Genomic DNA, 27,339 nt, shown 5'->3' with positions numbered 1-27,339 from the left:
GGGAGGGAGGGAGGGAGGCCCCGGCGGCCGCTCCCGCTGCGAGGCACGGCAACTACATCTCCCTCCGCACCCCGCGCTTTCCGGGCCGGCGCCAGAGGGCGGGGAAGGGGCGGAGGCGGCGGTGCCCCGCCCCGGGCGGCGGCGGCGGGCTGATGGCGGGCCGCGGGGGCTGCCGCCGCGGGCGGGAGCAGCTGGAGCTGGAGCGGCTGGGTGAGGCGGCGCGGGCCGGCTCCTGCCCGCCGTCGCCGCCGCTCTCCGCCTGCTCGCGGCAGGCCTGGAGCCGGGACAACCCGGGCTTCGAGCCCGAGGAGGAGGGGGCGGCGGCGGCGGCGGCAGGGCCGGTGCTGGAGATGGACGTGGAGTGGGGCAGCGGCGCGGCCGGCGCTTCGTCGTCGTTGGGCAGCGGCGCGGCGGGCCAGGGCGGCGGGCGGCGGCAGCGGCGGCTGCCCGCGGGGCGCGGCGGGACGGAGGGGCCGAGCCGCCATCAGCTGCCGCCCGACGGCGCCGCGCCCCACCGAGCGGCCTGGGCCAAGCGCCTGGCGCGGCGACTGCGAGGTGAGAGCTCCGGCCCCTCCGGCCCCTCCGGCCCCTCCGGCCCCTCCGGCCTCTCCGGCCCCTCCGGCCTCTCCGGCCCCTCCGGCCCCTCCGGCCCCTCCGGCCGGAGCGGGCTCCGAGTCTCGCTCGGCTCCCATAGCTCGGCTGCCATTTCCTCCAGAGTGCCACCGAGGGGAAGGTGTATGAGTTGCTTGTAGTCCCTTTTGCCTCTTCTTCCACCCACCCCTTTGCTATCTGTCCTCTTTTTCCTCTACCCCTGTTCTTTTCCCCTCTCCCATCTGTCCGTCCCTCCTTGCCCCAGTCTGTGTCCAGCCCCTCTTCATGCACGCCCGTATGCTGATCTCTGTCCTGGTTGTGCCCCCCCAGCACACACAAAACGCACGCACCGCTCTCTCCTTTCCTCTGGAGCATAGACATCTCTGCCCCCCAGGTCTTAGTCCTGGCTGCTCTCAGTGTGAGAGACTCTCCTGAGCAGCTCTTGGGTACTTGTGGCTTTTCTGATCCAACACCAGGTCTTTGGAGAGTTGGAGCAGAATACTGTCTTTTTCAGCATCCTGTCCTATAGAAGAGGTGGGTAGGATGGTGTTTGCACTTAGAGCGGGGTTGTCGGGAGGGTGTTTTATTCATTTTTTGCTTCTCTGCAATGGCGTGCAGTGCCTTGGAGCTGCCCCGGGTTGTTGAGAGCTGCCTGTTGACGCGCAGCTGGTGACCGGGGACGTAGTTCGAAGCAGGAGCACATCAAATGAGCGTTTTCGAGTGTAGTTCTAACCTTACTGCGTTAACTCTGCTGAGCTGGCCCTGTGCAGGGTTGATTTGACACAGAAGAGAAAATGGTGGACGGGGAGTTCTTTGGATTCAGGGTTGTGGGAGCGCATGTGAGAAACCCCCCTGCCTTTTCAGAGGAGCTTAAAATGTCAGCATGGAATCACGAGGATTTTAAACATAGGGTTTTTTCAAGTGTCAGAAAAAATTTTTATAGTTATAAAGCTGCAGGAAAGGTAAACCGTATTTAGAAAATATTAGAAATATTTCTAATATTTAGAGAATGCTAGAAAATACTCTTTTAGGAGAAGAAACCTAGTGGTGGGCTTGGCAGTGTTAGGTTTACGGTTGGACTCGATGATCTTAAGGGTCTTTTCCAACCTAAATGATTCTATGATTCTAAAATGTGATTTTTTCTGAAGTAATAGGTAGTACTGTTACTGGCTGGCACGGCATCAGCAGAGGTGTCAAAACAAACTTGATTTTAAGGAGGGACTTGTAAATTAGGCTATTGTATGTCCTGTGTGTCTTCACTTTGATTTTCACGTGCATTCAAAAATCATTTGCTATAACGATTTCTCCGACTTCAGCTGTCTTGCACCAAAATAAATCCCTCTTGATCATTGCAGTGTTTTACTTGGATGCCAGTCAGACTTGCAGAGATTATGGAGTAGAGCGTGTTTTCTTTTCAGCAGATTTTACTGGGAGAGTGTTCAATGAACTAAGTCACTTCATAACAAGAGACCAGAATGGCCGGGAAAAGATATCAATGATAATTATGTGTTATGCATGAACTGGCACTGCTCTGTTTGGAGTCCTCAGTGGTGTGTGTAGTCTGTCGCTGAGATATGTGCATGCCTAGGAAAGGAGCTGCTTCACCTGAAGAAAGTGAAGTCCTTTTATAAAAATGTTTATCCAGGTAGACTGTTCAGATGCTCCCTTCGCACTAGTTGTTGCCGAGAAGGAACCTCCTGTATATGCTTTTAACTGTGGGGAAAAATAGTGGTGTTTGGACATGAGGTGAGTGTGAGAGTGACTTCCCGATGACCCGGCATAAGTTGCCACTGTTTCATCTCCCTCATGTTTTCTGCAGGAATACTTAAAACCGATTATCCACACTAGGAGTGATTTTGGTGCTGGTTTCTGAGCCGTTTTGAAACCGAAGGCAGAGCTTAATAACGTGTGATTTGTGTAAGGTCAGAGTATTCGCAGATGGAAAGAAAGTCCTTCGGACAGACTTTTTTTTTCCCCCCCCCCCCGCCCCCCCTCCATGAGAGACCATTCTAACAAAGGCTTGGTAAAATGCTTTGTTGAATCATCTATAGTTCATCTGCATCTATGGTTTAGGGTTTGTTTTGGGTGGAGGAAGGTTGTTTATTTTTAGTATGCTTTTTTCTAGCAGTTTTTTTTTTTGTTTTTAAGCCTATGTATGTATTTTCACCTTGTTCAGCTAAGCAAGCAGCAGAACCAAGAGGAATTGGCTTTTGGTGAAGCTGCATGCTGTGCTGGGCAGAATGAGTGCAGCTGAGCCTTCAGCGGCATCAGCATCGGGCTGATGTTGGCAGAGAAGATGTTCTGGCCCTGCTCTGATACACGGATCCCTTGCCTGTCCTGTTGCCTAAAAGCAACGTATCCTGGGCTAGAATAACCAGTTTGGGAGCTGATGCGCGTCCGTACTTTGAACTTTTAATTTCTGCTTTCAGGCTGAAAGATGAGGAGGACCTTTGTCCTGGTAACGTTACGCATCCTTTCGACCGGTGCAGTTCTCTTTACACTATTGGGTGCGAGCCTATTAATCGAGTGTGCGCTGTGTGGAGAATGGTGCAAAGTTGCACCTTCTTGCAGTGCGAGAAACCAAAAAATATTTTCCATCGTGGCTGTGGACCAAGCTGCCTCTTGCTGTTTGAGGCAGTCAGCGTACACTGGTAGTATTCTACTTTTAGCTGTAAAATGAAAAGACTTGGTTTCAAGTCCTAGGAATGTTCGGAGTGGATTTATCCCCGTGGTTACTATCCACAGTTTCCATTTATTTCTGACCTGCGTACATTTTGTGTTCATAGGCAAGTGTAACTAAAGTTACTCTAGTAGACGGATCCTTTTCTGGCCCTTTCATGAGAATGTTGCCGTTAATTCATCGGCACAGTAAATGGCTAGTTGTGACTTCCGTGCCGTGAAGGTACTGCAGGCTGTTGCCTGCTGCGTCGGTAACTAACCTTCTCTGAAGAATGTGATTGCTGCAGGCTACGCAGCAAAAGGGCTGCTTTCAAGCCTGAAATTAATATAGGGCACTTGAAGGATAACTGAGGTTTTGATACAGGAAGAAGCACTCAGTACTTCTTCTGACATTTCATGGATAACTGTGAGATCTTTGAAGACTGGAAAATGGCATACTTGGTACTCAGTTTTATCTCAAGATGACTAGAGGTCATCTAGAGCTATGCTAGAGCTTAGCACAGATTTATTTAATGAAGTTCCATTTCACTAGGCAGAAATCAACAAGAGGGATTAATCCTTTGGATATCAAAAGCGATAGTGTTACCATGGCTAAACAAGTTGCCACTCATCAGCTGAGGGATACTGAATGACAGCTCACGCTTTTCTTGCTGTCAGTTGTGAAATAAAAATGCGGAGAGGATTTAAGGTCATGGGATTTTGGTAATTGCAGTTATCGGTGGGGGGGGACTGTAACGGGAGTTACTAAGCGAATAGAAAGTCAACTACTTCAGACTATCTGTATTTTAGGTTCTTCTCTTTGTGGATTCTTTTCAGATTCTAACGCGAGTCTCTGTGAAGTAGCTTTAGTCCCTCTAGTTTTGCAGATCTCTTCAGCAAACATCCTAGATGCTGAGGGGAGAGGAGGGGACGACTGTTCAACTCTGTTAAGGAGAAAGTCATCAGAAGTTTTGATGGGTAAGAGCAAAGTCCATTTCCAGAGCCAGGCTGGAAAGGTAAGCTGTCCCTCAGAGCTGTACTTGGTCACCCAGTGCTGCTGTGTCCTCATGTGTATCCGTACTAAGGGGTGTACGCGGGGTATTTCTTGAAAGATTTCCTTAGTTACTGTTAAAGGGAAGTATCAAATATCCTTTCCAGTCACTCATTAATTGTTACATTTACGAAGAATGCATCATGGCATTTTTATTGAGTTGAACTAGCGCAGGCTCCGATTGTACCTTACTGAGGAATGTGAAGGAAGGATTGTGAGACTGTTTTATTGTTGTTTTGGGACAAAGTGTCCTTGCCTGAGGGTCACTTTCCTTTCCTTCCCTTGCCCCAGCATCTGAATTTCTGTGTAGGCAGATTAGTTAGTGATATGTATCTTGGCTTGAGGGCTTTCAGAACTTAAGTCTTTTACATAAAACCGGATTACTTTATCTGCATGCTGGACCTTATAAACTTGGCTTTATGATTATGTAGGTATATGCGTATATGTAAGTACATATACATGTTATATATGACATGTATGTACGTATATACATGTATGTATGTATATAACATCTTATATATGTGTAAACAGCAAGAGTTTAATTTCCTGTGTTACCTAACAAGTTAGACTTCTTATTGTAAGATGAAATTTCATCTTTTTTTTAATTTGCATTTGATGATTGTTTTTTGACAACTCTCTGAGTTTGTATACTCTTTAGATAAGCTGTTTGGCCTACAGAATGAGTATGAGAGAATGGTTAGTTGCAGATTTGTTAGATAAATGAAAGGGTACATAGATTCTGTCAAAAAGTTGATGAATAGCAAATTTACATAAGGAATGAACTGAAAATGATTAATCGAGGCTAGAAATGAAACGTTCTTGGTGCTTGCAGTAGATGTCAACTTAAATCCAGCACTGCTTACCGCCACTATTCTTGATGCATCTAAACCAATATTCTAATAAGGCAAAAAGGGGAATAATGTACGTATCTTCTAAAAACAAGGCAACTAATGAAAGCCTCAAGCTCCTGACTGGCAAATGCAGAGTTCATTTAACACAAAGATCATCGTATGATCTCTGGTGGTGGTTTGGGGGGTTTTTTGTGTGTGGGTTTTTGGTTTTTTTTTTTTTCCCCCTTCACATGTAACTTTCTGTTCCTTGCTGACTGCTAACAATATTCTAATATGACAGAATTTGAGCTTGCAAGCTTTCTGCTCACCGCATTTCTTGTTGGTGAGTAATGTGCTGACAGCCAGGACTCGGCTCTCTCGCCAGCTTGGCTCACTGGCTGTTCCAGCCTTTTCTTCCTCTCTTCCGTAATGTTTTCCTGCCTTTATTATGGGGGTTGCTAGTGCAACGTAGTGCTGTGTTAGAGGCTGAGTTTGTTGAGTCCTTTATTATTAGTGACTCTGTAAATGTTCTTGGTTTTGAGTTTCTGTCTTCAAGAATGACCTAATGGTGAGGATTTGGCATTCTGTGTAGTAAAGCTGCAGTCTTTATCTGAAAATTTTCAGACTTAGCCTTAAAGAACAGCTTTGAAAAAGCTCTCTTGTTTTGGGGGCTGATGGTAGCAAAGGTTATAAGTTACTAATTAAGGAGCATGAAGAGAAGTTAATGCTAAGACTATTAGTGCTTGCTGTGACTATGCAAGAGAAATTTCCTGGTTGACTTTGTGGTTAGGTCACAGCTTAAAAATGTGGCAGCTGAAAGGCTTCTAAAAACATCTAACGCATTATTTTTTTTCTGAATAAACCCTGTGTTTGCAGATAGAGGGCAGAGCTTCCTTGTTCCCATCTCTTAGCAAATGAAGGTCTGCAGCAGGCAGATCAGCCCTTTGTCTGTCTTAGTCTTACAGCAGCCGTTGCAAAGCAACTGAACTCTCGCTTCGTTGTCAGCTTTGTAACATGTTTTGGCTACCCCTTGTTGCTGTTCCATTTGACTTCAAATTACTGTGGTATGTTTGATAGATCCAGGATTTTTTCCTAGGTAGTTTGAGGTTGCTTCATTTCCATCTGCTGGGAACATAAAGGATGTTTTAAAAGGTTGGCCGTTTAAAGTACCTGAAAAGGAAAAGGGTAAAAATTTGGTGTGCTTCCATAAGAGCGAGTTTTTATTTTTATATGTTTTCTCTCCCGTCGTAAACTATGGTCAAATTGTCTTGCTTTATTTAGGCGTAAATGAAGAGAACTTCCATGAAGGTAGCAGTTCTGGTCTGAGCATCAGCAGCTGTTCCCAGCTTTTTCCTGTTCCATATTAGGCCCAGGAAATAAGCATGGTGGTTACTAACTGCTTTCTTTTCTCAGATGGTTGGTTTTTTTAGTGACTCCATTTAAAAGATCCTTTTGCTTTTCTGTAACCCCTTTTGGAGGGGATGACCAAAGTTCAGTAACTTCTCTTACGCTGTCTTCTTGAGAATGTAAGGTGTCACATGAAGCTCGTAACGGGCGGACGTAGTTCAGCTAATGCAGTTGCCCAGTTTGATAGCTAGACGATGGTTGCTCATTTAGGCTGCTGCTAATGTTTCAGTGATAACTGTTTGTTGTGTAGGGAAAGAAATCGTGTAGAAAAACTCGCCAAGATCCCTGCTGTGTCTCTGTTGGACATGCCTTGCCTATTTGGGAGAGGAAGGTTACGATTTGTTTTCTTTCAAAATATGTGAATGAAGGGTTAAATCACTGACGGTCCCTGGCTGAGACCCTACTGTGATACATAAAAGCTTTACTTGCATAGTTTTAGTTATTTGCTGAGCAGAGTTGATAATAGGATGTTTCAAGACGTGTAACTCCCTTCCTGACAAGATCAAATGGGCCTTGAGGTAGCTCGTTATGCCTCCTGAATATATCATTGATAACAGGGACTCGGGACGTTTGTGTCAAGGTAAGTGCTAAAGAACTAGTTCAAACTGACCCTTTTGTAACATTCCGAGGCCAAAGGATGGATGAGCTAATTCCATGACCGTGTATGGACTAGTGGACAGTGTGAGGAAGACTATGAACGACCACCAGAGGGTGAAAAGACCCTAACCCTAATTTTACTGCGCATGCTTGGACTATGCAAATGAATTCCGGGAACTCATCCACATAAGACCGCCCTTTTTAGAATTCTGATGAATATGCATGATTTTTCTGTATATAAACTGAGGTGCTTTGCTAACCCGTTGGAGCACTCGTGGTGGACGAATCCCCAGTGCTGCCCAGCGTTGTATTAAAGAATGCCTGCTTAATAACAAACTAGTTGTTAGTGCGTTATTCATCTCGGAAAACCGTCCCGATCATGGGCTCGGTACCGACTTTGTTGTTTCAGTTTAAAAATATGTTTGACTAAAGTATCCTCCTTTCAGGTAGACAGTTAGTTAAGACGGCTAATAAAAATTTGATACTGAACGTGCATTTTCATTCATCTAACAATGCTTTTGATACTTCAAAAAAACCCAGAACGCTGCACTGCGTTTCTTGAAGGATGGCTATCTGTGTGTGTCTTTGTATACTTGTATCTGGTTTCCTACCATGTGGTTTTAAGTGACAGCACTTCTGGCAAATCTTCAGCAGATTCTGTTAGAGTTCTGCTGAGCTGTTTCTGAATTATTATGGTATCTCATTAATAGCTAATACTGCCTCGGGCCCCGTTCAGCCTACAGAACGGCAGCCCAAAGAAGTTGTTCTTGCTTGAACTTAGATCGGTTTAAAATCCATAGAAGAACCTGCAGCAGACATGACATAGGTTAAGCTTTCAAAACCACTTACTAGATATACACAAGTGACATAATATCAGACATCTGTGTATATCATTATACATGTTTTCCTTTTAAGGTCTGTGGGGGACAAGACTCATGGAAGAAAGCAACACCAGCAGAGAGCGATATCTGAAAAGTGTTTTACGGGAGTTGGTTACATACATCATTTTCCTCGTGGTCTTGTGTGTCTGTAAGTACCATTCAGCATTAATGCATCCAGTTCTGTACTATCTGCTTGCTCTCCCCAATTCCAGAATGAAGGTTGTTTCGGTAATGTGGGAGAAGAATTCATGGGCAGGTGTGTAGGCAAATATTTGGAATTTAATCTTTCCCTTGTTTCTGTGCTTGGATTCTTGCTTGAGATTGAAAATACTGCAGCCTTCTGTGCTTTAACAAGTTCTGAAACTTTAAGCCAAATGATAATATTCTTTGGTTTTAAGGAGCATTTTTTTAATGTCGTACCACATTGCAATGTAATGCTTCTGCTACATATTTTGAAATCGCTGAACAGAACTGTTAAATGTGATGGGTAGGAGTGAGTCATCTAGGACAAAAAATTAAATTAAATCGCCGAGTTTCAAATTTATCACCAAGCTTATGTACAGATCATGCTAAGAATAAAAGTTCTTGATAGTAGCTGGAAAGGCAGAGATAGTGCTGGCTACTTAGAAATATCTGATAATCTGTGTTTTGCATGATGCTGGATGTTTTAAACACATCTGCAGCCTATATATGCTCAAGTGTATATGAATCACAGCTGGAGACTTCCATGATGTAAGTGTGCCATTTGTTTTGTTGTCTGTGATGTGATATATGAAGTCTCATAATACTATAGAACAGAGAACAGAGTAACATTCAACCTACTCTTTTTAAAATTATTTTTATTTTTTTTATTGGCTTTTAAGGAGGTGACTGCTTTGAGGTAGGTGCTGTAGAATCAACACTGACGATAGTATTAGCAGATTCTCCTAAATACGGACTTAGTCCAGAAGTGAGGAGCTTGATATATCTCCAGCCTCATACACAACAATATTCCTGGACCCAAACGGAGTTCAAGAAAGCAGCCTGAACTGAGTTTGCTGTTCTTTTCTCAGGGTGAAGAACCTTAGTGATGCTGGGGCGCGGATAGTACAGGATGTTTACCACAGGCCTCACACAGCACCGTGAACAGTTGTGGCCGGTATAATATAACAGTTCTGAGAGCAATCGTCTTTTCTGGCCTTGGGAACTTGAAGCCCTTATACAATTCTATTTCAAGATTTCTAGGGGGTTTTAAGTTAATAGTCAAAACAAGGCATGTTCATACAGTTGCATAAAAATTCCAAGACAATGCAAAATAGAACTTACTATGGAGTTGTGAAATAGATGGTTTATTTGGTTACTAGGGAGAATAACAACAAAATTTGTAAGCATTAAGTTAGTATTTCTTTGGAAAGTCGATATGTTTCTATTTTTAGTGTGGGCAGTTCTGTTCTAAATGCCTGAAATATCAGTGACACTTAAGTTGTCGTTTATGATCAGTTGTAGTAGCACAAGGTGATGTTTTTATTTTTTGTGACAGAGAATCTTGGAGTGGAAAAGAAAATGCAAAACTACGTTGGTAGACAGGCTCTGAGAGCAAGTCTGCCTTGCTTGTGTGGAGTAGAATTACTAAAAAAACCCCCAAACTTCATACCGTTGACACAACTGTTTCGGTGTTGTACTGCAAGCTTGGTTATATACTAAATATCATGGGTTTATTCCTTCCCAAGTCCTTTAAGAATGCTTAGTGCAGGTTTATGGACAAAGTAGTGTAAGACTGCTTGCGGCCGTTATGCTGTACCAGCAGGAGAGGGCTAGCAGTGACGGACTTGAATTAAAATAAAGTGAAATTGGTTTCAGCGGGAAAAGTTTGACTGCAAGCTGTTCAAAATTTCTTTTTCTATAGAAAAAGATTTTTGGTGACAGAATAAAGGAAGAGCGTAGTGTGTTAAATTATCTACAGCTATTGCTAACTCACTAGTATTTTTTTAAGTGCTATCCTTTTTAGTTTTACACGTAAGCAATAACTCTGGGACAGGCTGGTCTGTGGCTTGGCGTGCCCTAGGAGAGAACTTTCCAGTGCAGGCTAAGTGCTATGGGCATTTCTGGTACTCTTGTATTTGTGAGAGGATGTATTTAGAGAGAATCCAGGTATGCACGGTCACGTGATACATCCCATGCGCCACAGCAGAAATCTGTTAAAATTAATTCTTGTTTTCCGGTTGTTAAAGAAAAGCACATTTTCTTCCCTGGGGTAAAAAATTTTTATAAAATTGTCAAAACTGATGGAGGTTGTTCAGTGTGGATTTAATCTTTTGGGCTTCTCTGAGTTTTAGCCATAAAATGGTTTTAAGTATTTACAGGCGGTACCAGTCTCAGTGCCAGAGACTGTTCTCTTGAGCCATCTTGGCGTTGTATGTCATTTTATAATTTATTCTCTGTGGTCGTCAGCCAAATGCTTGGCCCAGTGTGAGGAAAAGCAGTAACACGCAGTCATTTATTTTCTGCGGGAAGACTCTCTTCGAAGCAGTGTATGTCTCGGGTGGAGTTTCGTTGCCTAACCATAGGCGGCTAATGTCATTCGCGCTGCCCTGCGATACCCGTTGACCGTTATTATCTGCTCAAGCAGGACATAGCTCTCCTGAGGACCTGTGCTATCCGTGCCAGCTCTCTGTGGATGCCTTGGATGGCACAAGTCACCTAAAAAGGCACTAGCTGCCTCCATTCAGGCTGCTGAATTGTGCCTTTGTTTTTCTTGAAGTTAGCTTTTGTAGAAGCATTAATAATAGAATGAGTAGTTGGAAGGAGAACTGAGTATTTTAAACTGAGTGATCAGTCTGTTCTTCACTGCTTTTTGTATTTTAATCACAGTTGACCCACAAATGCTGCTTGGTGTGGATTTTGTTTTGTCCTGAAGCTTAAACTTTTCAGTGCAAAATCTATACAAATATAACCTGATATATTCAAAACAAGCAAAGTACTTTTTTGGGTTTTTTTTTCTTTTTGTCCTTCCGTTTTTCTCTTCTCTTTCCCCCACCCCTTTACCGCTTACTCCTTACCAAATCTTTTGCAGTGACTTACGGGACAGTGAGTTCCAGTATGTACTATTACACAAGGGTTATGTCGCAGCTTTTCCTGGAAACACCTGTATCAAAAATGGAGAAAACTGATTTCAAAACTTTGTCCACAATGGATGACTTCTGGAAGGTAATCTAAAACCAATTTTTTATCTCTCTGTTGCTGTGATTTGCTTTTCCTGTCATGGCCTGTCAATTTAACCTGCAGGATGTTTTTTCTAATGCGGTGGGGGTTTTGCGTGAAGATCTCTGTGCGCAGCGTCAAAGCTATGGAACAAAGTAGGCCTTTAATTATGTTAAAGTTTAGAACCTGGGTAACGCTAGTGGGGCAGGGTAGGGCAAGGTTGTGGAATGTCTTTTGGAGGACAGGTGACAGTAAGGCCTTATGTCAGAAAAATTATCAACTGCAATTCCAACACATTTATGGAATGAAGATCTATAAAAACAGTGCTGGTGACATGCAAACGAAAATTCTGTCTTCCTCCCCAGTTCGCAGAAGGCCCTTTGCTGGATGGTCTTTACTGGGAGATGTGGTACAACAACAAAACCATGGCAGAAAACAAAAGCTTCATTTATTATGAGAACCTGCTCCTAGGGGTGCCTCGCATTCGGCAGCTGAAAGTGAGAAACGGTTCGTGCTCAATACCTGAAGATTTAAAGGACGAAATAAAAGACTGCTACGATGTCTATTCTGTAGCTAATGAAGATACTGCTCCTTTTGGACTTCGAAATGGAACAGCGTACGTAGTATTCCTGTAGACGCATTTATTTTTTTTCCTGACCTGGGTTATGCTGAATTACACAATAAGTCACTTGGCAGAGGCAACTCTGCATTTGCTGTATGTTCTGTCTGTAAAGCCAGGTAAATCCAGAGCAGCTGCCAGTTCTGCTCGTGGAGGAACCTTACCGAACTTGGAGAGGACTGTGCTCTTGATCCACTTGAGTTTAGGTGCTGTCATTGAGCTGTTGGTAGCCGTTACGCACCGGAGACATGCTATGGTCTGAGTGCAGCACGGCGACTCATCAGCACCTGTTCTGTAATTCCAGATTGTATTACTGCAGCAGGTTTCACCGAGTTGTATTTCCTGGCTAAAAATGGGAATAGCACTGCCTCTCTTGGAGGATGATGTGTGAGTTGAACTGTAAAAGGTTTTGGGGGTGCAATGTAGCTATGTAAATGGCAATTTTCTTTCTTTTCCCTGAGGATAGAAGTTTTGCTTGAGTGAATTGATGCGTTCTCTTTCACGATTGATATACTTGTGACCCATCTTTTTATCTTAATTTTGTTGTGTTAGTCAAAGGAACTTTGTAAGCTCTTTCTCCAGGGTACAAGCATCAAAACTTTGTACAAGTACCTCTTAAATGAAAGCAGCTTTAAGTAACTGATACGGGTTTTTTGGTCAGGTTTTGTTGGTGTCTGTTTTGTTAATCGTAAGCGGAAAGACTGACGTGCTCTGTTTCTCTTACTTCTGAACTAGCTGGACGTACACCAATGAGAAGGATATGAATGGCAGCAGCCACTGGGGCTTGATTGCCACATACAGTGGGGCTGGTTATTACCAAGACCTCTCAAGGACCAGAGAGGTGACAGCTGTGCAGATTGCTAGCCTCAAGAAGAACCTGTGGCTGGACAGAGGGACCAGAGCAGCTTTCATTGATTTCTCTGTATACAATGCAAACATCAACCTATTCTGCGTTGTCAGGTACGAACAGAACCGTGGCAGTGTTCGAATTGCAGAGCGTAGGTTGTAGACTTGGGGTTTTCTTGTGATGGCTTTGTTTTGAGGACATGGGTAAGCATGTGTTTTGTATAAAGGAGACAGACAACTGAAGTGGCATGCCTCCCTGTCAAAGAAGTGGGACTCGACATGGCGGCTGCACTCACCATCTGGAGGCAGTTCTGACTTTCCTGATGCCGCAGCGGCTTGGGTGCAGTTTGCAGGCGGCTTCTGTAGTGAGTTGGCTTATTAAAGTAAATACGTGGATATACAACATCAGTCTTTAGTTTAGACAGCGTGAAACAGATGCAGATGAAGACAGGTCTTTTTGTCTCTGTCTTCTCACTGTTCCTGAAATGCTTTGGGTTTTAGTCAAAATTGAGTGTGGTCAGGTTTACATCTTCTGTTCTGTGTAGGGTCTTCTCTGAATCCTCTGTGGGCTTTCGCCTGTTTCCATTATTTAAATAATTATATAAATAAAACCACACGTCTTTTAGTAGTGCTTTTCATCAATGCTGTGTAAAATGAAATTTTTTTGTTCTTTGCCTTTTTTTTAAATGCAGGTTGTTAGTGGAGTTTCCAGCGACTGGAGGCCTTGTTACGTCTTGGCAATTTCAGCCAGTGAGGCTGATTCACTACATCTCCACTTTTGATTTTTTCCTGGCAGCCTGTGAAATGGCATTTTGTCTTTTTGTTCTTTATTACATGGTGGAAGAGATCTTAGAAATTCACATTCATAGACTGCATTACTTCAGAAGTCTCTGGAACTGCCTTGATATCCTTATCATTGTGGTAAGTAGTCTTTACAATAAGGCTACAATTGCTTTCTGAAATGCCCTTTGTGGGAGACGTTAATGACTCGGGTTTAGGCGATGGGGCCATCGTTAGGATGGATAGTTAGAGCCTATTGGGCTATTCAGTCTGAATAAGACAATTTTAGTCTGTGTTGTAATGTCGGCGTGTTTTGCGAACTTTCTTGTTCTGCCTTTGGTGGTTTCAACCTTCGCGTCCTGGCGAAAAGTTCAGAGTATTTCTCCGGTATGCTTTTTGAATAGCTTTCGTCTGTAAAGGCACAGCCATTATGGGAGGTAACAAACTCGCCCTCGTTTCTCTTCTACGTATCTGATACAGACTATTGCAGTGGTTTTCAAGTGAGAAAATGATCTGCTTTAAAGTAGTGATTTGCATTTGGAGGAACGGGACTGGGATTTGAATATGTTTGCAAAGAACCACAAAAAGATTTAATGTGGTATTAAAATGCTGACCAGCTAATACCAAGTTTGAAGGAGTGTCTCAAAATTGTGGAGTGCTAGCAGCTGTCAGGGCCTCTTTCTTGGTTAAGTGGACAGTGTCGCACATGAGTAATCTTGGTGTAGCAGAAAATGTGAGCTTTGAATTTAAAGCTGCAGAATATAGTTCTCCCTGGATTTATATCAAGCTGTGCTTACCAAAAGTTTACAAAGCCAGCACTGCTGAAACAGTTCCAGTGCCACGCTTTGTTTTGTATCTTCAGGCTCGGACGCATCAAAGGTTTAAGTCTTGAAGTTAGGATCTATGATCCAAGTATGGTTTCTCTAGATTACAGCACTTTGTAAATGAAGGACCGTTTAGGAGGATGTTTACATCAACTGCGTGCCGTTTGTTATACTTAACGGTGCGGGGCGGGGGGGTAAGATGCTTTGCTGTTACAGTCAGTGAAGTGTATTCAAGTGTGAGTGTAAAATTCAGTTCACACAAAGGGTCAAATTCCACGCTTATACCTTGTCTGAGGGGCATTGTTTAAATTTAGGATTATGTACTTTGTGACTCTGTATACGTGGTGAAGGGTTGACTTACACTAATAAACAGCACATGTGCTGAGGTCAAAGCAAGAACCTTACCCGTATGGTAAAACTACAGCTTCTCTGCTCTTGCTTGTTCTGGGCAGTACTGATCCGTCTGTACTCTGGAGAAACTCTAGTACCTTTTTGGCTACTGCTGTCTTTCTGCTCGTTACTCTTTTGTCTTTTTCAGTTGTCATCTTTGTTTCCTTACATTTCTTTCTTTCCTTATATTTCCTTCTCTTTGACAGCTTCATTTTTCTGAGCCCGCTAGGCTTCACCGTGATCTGGTTCTTCAACTGTGGCAAGGAAAAGATTTCTAAATCTTTTTACTCCCAGGCTATTTGTCTGTAGTCTAGGACTATAATGGTTTTGTTGTGAAATGCATTTCCTGGTACGTCTAGAAATTCTAGTTTGGATCCTATCTGAAACAGCAGCCACTGGGCTGTTAAATTACTCCTGGGGGAAAGGAGGTGAAACCTTGCCCCCTCCAGCCCCACAACTGCCTGTCCCCGAGCTGTAATGTGGTCGGTGGCCAGCGGGGTTGACCCTGAAGGACTGTGAGAAGGTTGTATCAGAGTTTTATTTATTTATTTTTTTTTCCCCTTGACTCTGTGCAATCCCTAGCTGTTACTTTCCTGTTTGAAACTTTAGCTTTGTAGTCAGGACACCTTGAAAACAATATATTTGCTTTTACTTAAAGCTCACTTTATAGTAGTGCTGTAAATAACATGAAGTTCCTCATGTCTTAACTTTATCTGACATATGTGGCTAAAACAAGTTGTTTTAAAACCCTAATCACCTTTCATATGTTTGTATGTTTCTTTGGTACTCAGCTCTCTGTGGTAGCTATAGGAATTACCATCTATAGGAAGTCAACTGTTGATATGCTCCTGAAGAAGCTGCTGGAAGATCAGAACTCATTCCCCAATTTTGAACCTTTGGCATATTGGCAAATGCAATTCAACAACGTTGCTGCAGTCACGGTGTTTTTTGTCTGGATTAAGGTAACTCTAAAACACGCATCCTTACTCTAACGTTAGAACGTAAGCAGTATTGTGAGTTTCGCGTGATACATTATTTGAGGTTTAGTCGTGTTTCTCTTAAAGTTGGTCATGCGAGACAGTCAGAGCGCAGGGGTGGCTTCTTGCAGATTAAAAGCAAGGTTGTATTTTGCCACAGGTTTAGTTAGCCTTTGTTTAAGTCTAGAAGATGCAGTCACTGATACAGTGCTTTGTCACAGCAGACACGGAAAGAAATGTTTTTAGTATTCCTGAATTGGTAAGTCAGTAATTCTTACTGGGTATTGCTTTTTCCTAGCCTGGCCTAACTGTGCCCATTTTATCTATTCAAAACTTCTGAATTGTTAGAAGGGTTGGTAAAGCTAGTCCAGTTCATTTGAAAACGAGTTTTCAAGCCTCAGTGTTTTTAGGAAGTGATGTATTTCTAAATGTAAATTAACTGACTTTGTCTCCAGTCAAATTCAGTGAGACATCTCATGTGTAAAATGCTGGAGAGCGATTATGTTAAGAAATTGTTGTCTTCCTTGTCTTTACAGTTGTTTGTTTTTTTTCTTTTAACAGCTTTTCAAATTTGTTAACTTCAACAGAGCAATGAGTCAGTTATCCACTACCATGTCTCGCTGCGTCAAAGATGTCATTGGCTTTGCTATTATGTTTTTTATTATTTTCTTAGCATATGCTCAGTTGGCCTATCTTGTCTTTGGCACTCAAATTGATGACTTCAGCACTTTCCAGGACTGCATGTAAGTACAGGAATAAAAAATGCAAAGAATTTCTCAGTACATTGGTAAATGGATTTGATTGCCTCATCAGAGACCAAACAAATCCTATGACATCCATCTAAACAGATAAGCTGCAGACATATCACTGTTGATGTAGCTCAGTAGCAAATGCATTTTTTGATAACACTTTTAGTTCACAACACTGTCTTTGCTGTGAGATTAAAAACACACTATAGTGAGATCAGTGAGCTAAAAGCGGCAGGTTTTAGTTGGTGGAAGTGACATGGTTTTTATAATAGTTGGTCACATTCCTAGACAAAGCAATGACTCTGTCTTCAGCACTTGAATGATTATATGCTTAATAATGTTTGTAATGCTTACTGTAATGCTGTATGCATAATAACGCTGTGTTCCTGATAGTATGTGTAGTTGGTTGACTCACAAACAGAGTGCATCTTAGACAGCCAGCTAGTAAATTTGTAAGTGCCTGCTGGAATCCAGGAGAGAGAGAGGGTTTAATATAGGGTTGTTAATCGTTTTTTTTCCTTTATTGATTTGGTACAACATAACCTGAGTCTAACTGAAGTAATTACCAGCTTGTTCAGTTATCGATTTCCCCTCGCCCCCTTACACTGGGGCAGTGTTGGAAAAAGTTTCTTGTAGGGAAGCGGAGGAACTTGAAATATGCTGACGGTGCTGTATAGTGACAAGCCTCTTCCAGCCTCGGCACTGTACAGACAGCGTTTAGGGGGAGAGGGTTGGGGTTGGGCTTGTATGTGTGCGAGAGGCAGAGGGGATAGGAGAGTGGGTCTTAAAGCTTGACAGTGGTAATCATTGATTTGCTCTGCTTCCTGTTGCCCCATTACCAGTCGTGACCGAAAGCCAGAAGTAACCACCCTAGTTTTGTTCTCTGTGTGCGGCATCTGACTGCGAGTTTGGTTTTCCCTAGAGATGGGCTTGAAGAATTGACTATTGCAGTGCCTGATAAAGTATTACAGTAGTGCAGGCCTCTCTGCCGCCCATCAGTCAGGCGGTTAGGATAAAATAGATTGAGAATTCTTGCACAGCTCCAAAAGTGTTTTTTTTCAAACCCTGGATATGTTTTGTTTTTTAAGATTTACTCAGTTCCGCATCATTTTGGGAGACTTCAACTTCACAGAGGTTGAAGAAGCTAATCGAATTTTGGGACCAATTTATTTCACTACATTTGTGTTCTTTATGTTCTTCATTCTTTTGGTATGTACGCCTTTGTTTACGTGGGGTGGGTAGGTGGCCATTTTTGCATCTCTTGTTCTTTGATTCCTACTGCTGCTTGGGGCTTTTTTTGATAACGGTGAGTGTGCAGGCCATGTAGGGGCCTGACCGTTACGTGGCCGGCCGCTACGCTCCTTCATTTTTTTCTTGATTTAAAATAGATTTGCATTGCATGTTTGTTGTCATTCCCATATAGTGCTCCATACTGTGTTTTTTTTAATTTACTTTTTTTTTATTATTATAAAGAATTTTTTTATTTCTAAAATCTGAATAGTGCCTGGTTGGCATACACAGCAAGCGCGTGTGTTCTAGTGAAAAGCAGCTGTAACGTTCCGTACGGGCTCTTAGTTTATAAAGCGCTGTAATGTGTGGCTGGCTGTGTTTACAACAGCCTGGTTCATGCATGCAACGCACAGCTTGTCTGCTAGAAGAGCCTAACTCATCAGCAGTGCAGCAGCTTTCAGATATGCAGGTTTGCCTGCAAAGGGCTCTTTTCTATCCTCTTTTCCTTCTCCAGGGCAGAGTTGGGCCCTGTCTTTCTCACCTTCCCAGTGCAGATTTTTGACAAACAGTGTATGTTTTTTGACAAACAGTGTTATAAGAAGCTCAACTTACCTGAGAGGCAGTATGTAGACATGATTGTCTGACAATTAAATTCAAACAGTGAGTATATTGTGAGTGAGTACTCATCTTTTGTATACTCTCTGTTAGTACTAGTATTGCATCCGTATTACAGTCTTACTAGTAATTTATATAACAAAAAGTGGAGGGACGAGACCCCTCTCTTAGAAACCTAGGAGACCAAGTAAATTTATTTATTTTTTAATGTCAGTATAAGTGAAGAGCCCCAATATCTTCTACCTGCATGTAGTTTTCAGTTAGTTTGGTACTAACATTAATACATACTAGTTTTGTTTCTGATGATAACACCGGATGGAAGCTGTTATGTGAGCAAGAAATCCTCAGATTATTCCCCAAACTGTCTGTCTTTTTGGTGATTTGATACAGTGGCAAGCATTAAAGCAGGATTTTACTAATCTTAAAACAGTACAGCAGTCCGGTATCATCATAACTTTTAGAGTTATTTAATGACCCTTGTACTTAATGAAGCTTTTTATTCTTCTGGTGAGGAGAAATGGCATTCAGATATTATTTGTGGGAGAAGACTTCATCTTGGCTATTCACTAGTAAGGAATCTTAAGTGTTCAGTGAGATGGGCCAGTAGTCAATCGGAAAATAACATAGGGGTCACTCTGGCTGAAGAAGCACACGAAGCAGGTTTCATATTTGCTTTGAAGCACCTCACAAAATCCAGAGGAGCAGAGGCCAGTGTCCAGCAAGGGAAAGAAATATTTTTTCCTAAGGGGTAGCAGAAAAGCACTGGAGTGTGAAGGCACAGCAGGTTATCCAAAATACTTGCTATAGTTTGTGTGCTTATTAATATGTGCACATCCTGTTATTTGGCTGCAGCAAAATGTTGCTGTAAGCTCCTTGAGACCAGTCTGAGACCTGGAAACTAAGTTAGGGAGGATGGGCAGAAAGCACCAACTCTTAATGTTGGGCAGCTGAAAGCAAAATAGACAGTAGACAGGTTACCTCTTGCTTCTGTGGTGTTGGGCAAGAATGCAGCAAGATACAGCATTGGAAGATTGTTCTCCTAAAGCATTTTTTTAAGTCCATGAGGAAATAGAGGTTAACACTGCCTTTCGCACGAGCGACACGTTGAACGTGCCAGTAAATTGAGTAATTCTTCTTGGACTTGAATGTCCAGCTTGCAATTCAGTTATGTTTACTCCGTGTTCAGCAGGACCCTTTCGGTAATGACAGCATGGCTCAAGTACATTACATGCTTGGCACAGGGTTAGCGAGACCGTTTTTTTTTTAATTTTTTTTCTCTGTTGTCTGAACAAGCGACCGAACTCTTTTCAGAGTTGGTGCCATATATGCCAAGTGTCTGATGTTAAGCTTTTTTGGTTTTATCTTCAGTCTGAAATGCTAGCAGAGCTGTAACCAGATAAGAACCTTGTGTTTGTGCTGGTTATTACGGGATGCATAGTTAACTTGATTCCTCAGGCATTTTTGTTGCCAGTTGTGTTGCCTAGATTAATTCACAGTTGTTATCTGTATAAGTTTGGCCTTGTGGGTAGAAGGCCAAACTTGCACACATAACGTTAAACAGGCATGATTTATTGCCACTGCTGTGTGTAGGCATGAACCCTCTCTGGGAAGTAATTCTCCAGTCACATTAATAACCAGTAGTCTTGATTAAAAGTTGTTATACTGCGGCGCATCATATTTCAATATCTCGAGCTCTTGACGTTAGTGCTTTTTAAACAGCCCACCATTTTCCCCTGGTCCTTTTTAAAAAATCATGTATAGGTCTGCGCATGAAGGTTATAGGAGTAGTAGGGCTCAGACTTGTTGAGATTTTTAAGAGGGCTTTTTTATTTTTCTTGTGAACAGAACATGTTTTTGGCCATTATCAATGATACATACTCTGAAGTCAAATCGGATATGGCACAACAGAAGGCAGAAATGGAACTGTCTGACCTTATCAGGAAGGTAAAAGTAAAGTTTTGTTTGTTTGACATCTCATTCCTCGCATCTGAACTTACTCCATAAAACACTATATAAACAGTACAAAGTAAAGCTGGCAGGGCAGCAGCTGATGAAAATACACATCTCAGGTAAAATAAAGGAGCTGAGTGTAAATCAAATGAATGAAAACTTTGCATCACAACGTATTTTATTTATGTGAGACTTTGCGTTGAATGATCAGCCTACTGAATACGACACAAGGTTTGTCTGTCTGGGTACATACAGAAATATTGAACTGGTGAAGTTAAACTGCTCTTTGGTTTGGTCACAGAACTCGGAATTACCTTGTTTCAGGCAACAAGATGAGACAAGTCTTGGATAATGTGTTGGGAGCTCCCGGGGCAGCTGCCAGTAAGGTTGTTGAATACAGAGTTAAGAGCTTGACCTGAATCCCAGTTTAGGAAAAACAAGTGCACGTGCGTGCGCTGTGGCATGGATGCGGTGCTGTACCTTAGTCAGAAATGTCTAAACACGTACTCGGCGTGACCAGTAACTCAGAGTTTAAAACTTGGAAACTGGTTATTAAAGCAGAGCAAAGAAAAATGAAAAGTGCTACTTTGTTGGGATGAGGACTTTTAAAAAAAGTCATTCCTACCACTGAAGAATGAGAGATAAGCAAAATGACCACAAAAAGTTGTACCTGTTTTGTCAGCATTATTTAAAACTGTCGCTTAACTGTCAGTAGCTGCCAAAGGTGTCTTGCTGGGACAGAATACTCCATTCCTGCTGACCTGCAGTGCAGATTGAATGATGAAAGCTTTACCTCTAACTGCGAAGGTATTTCTATGTCGCCCATTTAAACGCTGAAATAAAAGATGGATAAACTGGCAGAAAAGACAGGTTCTTGGGTGGGGCTTTTGGAACACATCGAATGATAGTGTACACTAGCTGCTTTTTCTGATCAAAAAAGTTATTAGAAATCAAATGTTAACATTTCATGACAAGTAAAACACGAATTTTCACTTTAGGGCTACAACAAAGCCATGATCAAACTTAAATTGAAGAAAACGACTGTTGATGACATTTCGGAAAGCCTGAGGCAAGGTGGGGGAAAACTAAATTTTGATGAACTCCGGCAAGATCTAAAAGGGTAAGGAAGCTGTTCCTTCTTATCTTGAATAGTATCCCCAGAGACACGCGATGTTAAGTCTTTGATGCGAGTTTCTCTTGCCAAGAGTACGCTGATGTGAAAAAAGACAACACAGCAGAGTACTTTTCTTTTCGTTAGTGGGTTAGCACAAAGCACGTGCTTTTCCTGTATCTGGTGGGAGGTTTAGGTAAACCAACAGATGTGTCCAGGTAAACGATCTTTGCATATGGGTCTGCAGGCATTGCACAAGTTCGTTCAGCATCTGAAAAAAGGAAAGTAAGGGAACTGTTTTTACTGCCTTTTCAGAAAGGGGCACACGGATGCTGAGATTGAAGCAATATTTACCAAATATGACCAGGATGGGGACCAGGAATTGACAGAGCACGAACACCAGCAGATGAGAGATGACCTGGAGAAAGAGAGGGTGAGCTCAGCGTTAGGAGTGGTATGCCACCAGTGCCGTCTGCCAGTCTTCTCCCCGTGCTGGTTTGCTGCCCCAGAAGAATCCTCTTGTTTCCCTTCACGTTTGCTCTCATCCCTGGCTGTCTGAGCAGAACTGTGAAAAGGCAAGGGGGAACTGATGGAGGGCAGGAGGTCTTTGGCCTTGACACCCTCATCCCCTGTGTACAGGTGAAAGTCTTTACCTCTTCTCTGTCTGTGGCTTGTGTTTTCACTAAGGAGGATCTGGACCTGGATAGGAGCTCTCTGCCACGTCCTCTGAGCAGCCGCAGCTTCCCCAGGAGCTTGGACGACTCCGAGGAGGATGAGGATGAAGACAGCGGACACAGCTCCAGGAGGAGGGGCAGCAGCTCCAGTGGAGTTTCCTATGAAGAGTTCCAAGTGTACGTTTATCCTTCTGAAGGGGGGTGGATCTGCATGGTGGTCTGTTTTGTTTTTTTTTCCTTGTGGCTTTTCTTCTTTCAGTTATGAAGTAGTCTCTCCTCTAACTCTGAATATTAATGAAATTATTCATAAAAGTAAATGTTATATTTTTAAGGTGCTTAAGTCACTTCTTTTAGTAGCTTTCAAGTAATATCTGAACTGCAAGTACTTTAGGGAGGTGCATGGGAAGCAGTTAGAAAACCAAAACCAGATCAAAACAAAGAAAAAACCCCTTGTCCTTAAAACCTGGTCATTGAAAAGACAGAGAAAATAGTCATGCTACAATAATGCCAGAAGACTTTTCTGTTTTTTTTTTTTTAGTAGTAAAACCTTGAGGTTGTTCTAGGTTCATGGAGAACTTCAGCTGTTGTTTTTAATAAGATTAAGTTACTTGTGAGTGTGTATTTTTCCTAAAATGATAGCTCTCCATATTAATTAATTATAGCAACACTAGCTGAATGAAGAATTGGAGTAACTAGAACCAACAAATTTTGATGAGGATGCCCTAAAAGCAGGGAAAAGAGAGTGGAATATGCACTGCTTTCCCCATCTGCTTTACCCCTCTGTTGTCTTCTTACTCTTGTGTACCTTGTCCCTTCCTGGACAGTAGGAACTCACTTGTGGAAAGTCAGATGCGTGCTTGAATTAAAATGCTGTCTCATCCTTATCTGCTCTGTGTGTTGACATGCTAGAACGATACTGACTCGGAAATGGCAGAGTCACTGAAGCTCACACTTGTTGCCCTCAGACTCATGAGGCGGGTCGATCGCATGGAGCATTCTATCGGCAGTATCGTCTCCAAGATCGATGCGGTTATTGTGAAGCTCGAAGCGATGGAGAGAGCCAAACTGAAAAGGAGAGATGTGTTGGGAAGACTGTTAGATGGAGTGACAGAGGTAAGAAACCCACTCTTCTCTCTGGTCACAACCTGCATGGCTCGCTGTTAGCACTTCTTCCTACTGCTTGGCTTGGGAGGGTTGAGGGAGCGGTGGTAAAGACAAGGTGGGTGCTTTGGCAGTCGCCAAGTGATTTCAGTTTTGTGTCAGGAAAACATGAAATATAAAACATATGAAATGTTAGGGACGTGATGCAAGTTTCAGATATGACAACCCATCTTACAGCAGACCTGTGTCACACTGAGACAACAGAGCACCATCTAAACCCCTGAACTGGACAGCGGTGGTGTTCGGTAGTTGCTGAAGCAGCTCGTTCATCCCTTGGTGTCTGTTGGGATTAATACAAAGCTTTTTATGGACTAGTCTGTTCGAGTTTGGGGGATCCAGCCCAGCAGGCCTGTGCAGCCTGCTCTTCTTCTCCCATGTCGCTTCGGGGATTGTGTGTGGCAGGTGGAAGCCGGTCACTTCTGTCACCAGGGTTATCTAGCTTCTATTGCCTCCCCTCCCACCTTCTCAAGGGCCCTCTGGAAGTGGCCAGTGGGACAAATGTGTTCTTTCTGTGGATGCTAAAACCTGTTAGCTTCTGATGGGGCAAGAACAGCCAGAATAGGGCTGTTAAGGGTGGGCGAGATGGGCTGTCTTGGGGGGTTATGTAGGTCGGGCTTCTAGCTGCGCTGTCACAGGTACAGTGTTCCTGGCTGTTACTGTTGTTCCAGCCAATAATTCTGCTTGATTCTTGAGATGGGGCTTCCTTGTGGGTGTGCTATCCGCAGTGTATTTTACATTCCTGGAGGTGGATTCAAATATTGGAAACTGTAATACAAATTGTGCTTTTGTAAGTGAACGTGGCAACCTAGGTTGTCTGGAAAGAAAACAATTTACTGCACTAGCTGTGTTTCTCCACTAGCCTGTGGGAATACTTGAGTGGTGTGAGAATCTCCCATGTTTGTATCGGGTTTTGCTCAGACGGCAGTTTGGAAGCTGTGCTGTCTTTTAATCTGTTTAGGATGAAAGACTGGGTCGTGACAATGAAATCCACAGGGAACAAATGGAGCGACTTGTGCGAGAGGAGTTGGAGCGATGGGAATCGGATGATACGGCATCCCAGATGAGCCATCGGTTGGGAACACCGCTTGGACTGAATGGCCAGCCTCGTTCGAGGAACTCTCGGCCGTCTTCCTCCCAGTCGGATGGTATTGATGGGGGAGGAGGAAATGGGGGGAATAACATCCATGTGTAGGATTAACTCTGTAGGTGATTGTAAACGTTTCGGGTCAGTATTAAGCCGACAAATACACTACTCCACTGTTTCCCAGCGTGAGGTGATCATCCTGATCAGACCACGAAGGACAATTTTCACTGGCAGGCAAAAGTAAATAATCTCTTCATAAGGCATTTTCAGACCTATGTAAGCCATGTGTCACGTACAAGTTACCAACAGTGAGACCGTCAGCCTTGGAAATGGAAATGCAGGAGCCAGAGTGGAAACCAGGCGTGCCAAAATCCACCTGGACGGAATTTGGGTTCCATACATGTGTTACGGGGAACACTTTGACGAGGGCAGCAAGCTTCAGGCAAAATAATGCGCTGTGGCTAAAACACTCAAATGAAAGGCTGTGAGTTTTCTGCTTTCTATTGGAAAATACGATTTTAAAATGCTTTTAAAAGCAATTTTTAAAAGAAGATGGCATCAGTTTATTGGCTCATTCATTATAACAGCTGACACTTTTCAAAGAGGTAAAACAGCATTTTTTTTCACTTTGAGTTTCTACCTATTTTTCTGAGTTATTGTTGGTGTACTAACATTTTAATTAACTTAAAATGTTCATTTTTTACTGTTTTTGAGAAATACTATGTTTCTTTAAACAGAAGAAAGTACACTTAGTTTGTACAACTGTAAATCACATTATTCCGTAATAGAAACTCTACGCATCACATGTTTTTGCATTTCGTTAACATTTCAAAAGTAATACTTGAGAATTGCCTCTTCACACCCAACTGACGTAATCATATTCAGCTTGGTTGCAAAGTGCCCATTTCTTTAATGCTACGTTTTCATCATCTAAGTGTTCCTGGGATAAACATTCCACAGGTTCTTGGGTAAATATGGTTACTGTGCAGCAAATACATTATTTAAAAGCACACAAAACTGAAAAACAATAACTCTTCCTTGGGTGTGACAGGGAAGGGGGCAGAGAAGTTGCTCACATTAGGGAAAATCTGATCTCGTGTTCTATCAAGTTCTAATCATGTCTCGACTATGTAGTCTGTATTTACATTTAAGAGAACTGCTTGTAAAATTACTAGGTATATTTCTACATGTGCTTTTCTGCTGAGGTGCAATGCGTGATTCCTTTGGAAAGGTGTTTGTAGTAGAATCACTGATTTTTAGTATTTCATTTCCTCTGTTCACTGTGTCATGGAAGCTTTGTTTTTGAAAGGAGGTGCAACGCTGAAATTATGTTGGTTTCCTATAGAAAGCATTGAGGCGTAGTGTTTGTAGTTTTGCCTAGCAACACGTTTCCTTCCCTATGTGCAGTGCCTGTGTAGGAGGGAGGTTGTCAGTTGTGCTTTTTTCCTGAAGATGGCAGTTGTCTTGTATTTAGAGACTTGGAGTTGGTGTAAAGGAAAATGGACAGCTACATAATCAAACACATCTTAGCTATTAGTAGGGTATATAAAGGAAAAAATGCCTCTTTAACAAAGTAGAAGTAGCACGTGTATGTTATGTTGGTGCTTTTTATTTCAAAAAGCAGTTGCTGCCAGGGGTTGTCGCCTCATTCTTGTGGCAGTGCTACTTAGACAAGGCTTACATCTTGCGTGTGTTCTTACAACTGCATTGCCTGGATGGACAGTGACTCAGAATGCCTTCCCTCTAACCAGACAACTTGCTAAAACTAAATAGACTTCATGCCTTTCCCTATTTTTTAAGTTTACAAGAACCTGTATGCCCAGAAACGTAATTAATGTAAGGTGGAGCAGGAGGAAGTTGAAAGCGGAGATGGGAATTTCTTAGTAGCTTTGGCTCAAGAACAGAACAACGTGGGAAAACAGGTTGTGATTCTTGTGAAGTATTTTTTCTTTCTGTGGGTTATTTTTTCCTGTACTAGGAAGAAATTCATAGTCGTTCACAAGAGATCCCGGCAACTTCCCAAAACAGTGCACAGCACAGTGGTTAGGGCATTTGTGTGAAACGAGAGATGCTCAGACTAAGCTCTGTCTTGCCTTGATTGAAAGTTTTTGGACCTTAGAAACCTTCCTGAGCAAAGCTTTTCTGTGTGGAACTGGCATTTCTGACTTTAAACAAACAAACGAACAAAATGAAAACGCTAGCTGTACACACGGCCAGCTGGTGTGCGAGGAAAATAGAAAATACAAAGCAATTTAAATATACCTAGCCTTGTCCTTATATTCATATCCAAAATGTGTAGTGTGTTGGTATGTGACATGATTTACAGCTTAAACTTTGAGGCAATGTAACTAATGACATGTGTGTAACATGTAATTCATGTTGGGTTTCTAGGGTCAAGGGTTGCCTAAATGCTAAGATAGTATTTAAATAATCACGTACTTAAAATCAATGACTTTGGCCAAATGACCCAACTTGAGTTGTCCAGCACTCAGCTGGAACCTTGCTAAGAATACCTTGCGTTAAGGCTTGCGCCTGTGGCCAGTAAAGCTCGTGGAGTGCCAAGGTTTGCGGCAGCAGGGACTGGGGAGTGCACAGAAGCGATCCGGTGGTCATCTGTTGGTGAGGCAGGGCCTTCCTTGGGGGGGCAGAAAGCAAAAGGAAACCTATCGGTATAGTTTTAAATAGGTTTCCCGTAAAAATGTGTCTTTCAAAACGTAAATTCAATCATGCAGTTTATCTTTTTACTTGTAGTATGTGTTTATTATGAACATGTTTGCATTCGTATCGGTATTTGTTGAGGTATATTTCTGTAACGTGTCGTTACTTAATAACAAACTTCATCTTGAAGTGCAGTAAGTTTTCATGGGGTACCCGTGTGTGCTGACGGTGGGCCTCGCAGTAAGTGCATGGCCACTTGACAAACATTATCAACATTTTATTCTTTCATTTTTCAACTTCAGATTATAATATCATTTGTCACTTATTACAAAGGTAAGGTTTTTGCGTAGTGATGTACAGTGTTTGGTCTTATTAGGAAGCTGTTAATTATGCAAGTCTTCTACGATGATCAAGAATGTGTTGATCTGTAAACCTGAGCACTTTACTTCCTAATAAATGTTTTATATAATCCATAA

The 27,339-nt window shown here is 42.6% G+C and overlaps 1 protein-coding gene across 2 annotated transcripts; it reads left to right on the top strand.

Annotated features, from left to right (window-relative positions):
- The first annotated feature begins 152 nt into the window (after positions 1-152).
- On the top strand, positions 153-27,339 carry PKD2 (polycystin 2, transient receptor potential cation channel). Of its 2 annotated transcripts, XM_059826880.1 has the most exons (15): positions 153-555; positions 8,050-8,163; positions 11,068-11,201; positions 11,561-11,811; positions 12,550-12,774; positions 13,353-13,581; positions 15,446-15,616; positions 16,193-16,374; positions 17,469-17,589; positions 20,071-20,169; positions 21,174-21,295; positions 21,602-21,719; positions 21,974-22,137; positions 22,926-23,073; positions 24,080-27,339. In XM_059826880.1, exons 1-15 carry the CDS (start codon positions 153-155, stop codon positions 24,311-24,313), a joined length of 2,715 nt encoding a protein of 904 aa, XP_059682863.1. In that variant the 3' UTR covers positions 24,314-27,339. The 2 variants fall into 2 exon arrangements, with proteins under 2 accessions (XP_059682863.1, XP_059682864.1); XM_059826881.1 differs by lacking the exon at positions 153-555 and having other exon boundaries at positions 8,065-8,163; positions 21,977-22,137.

This window comes from Gavia stellata, chromosome 19 (genome assembly GCF_030936135.1).
Source record: "Gavia stellata isolate bGavSte3 chromosome 19, bGavSte3.hap2, whole genome shotgun sequence".
Taxonomy (NCBI): domain Eukaryota; kingdom Metazoa; phylum Chordata; class Aves; order Gaviiformes; family Gaviidae; genus Gavia; species Gavia stellata.
Note: the sequence above shows the minus strand (reverse complement) of the source record. Positions and strands in the feature narration are given on the sequence as shown.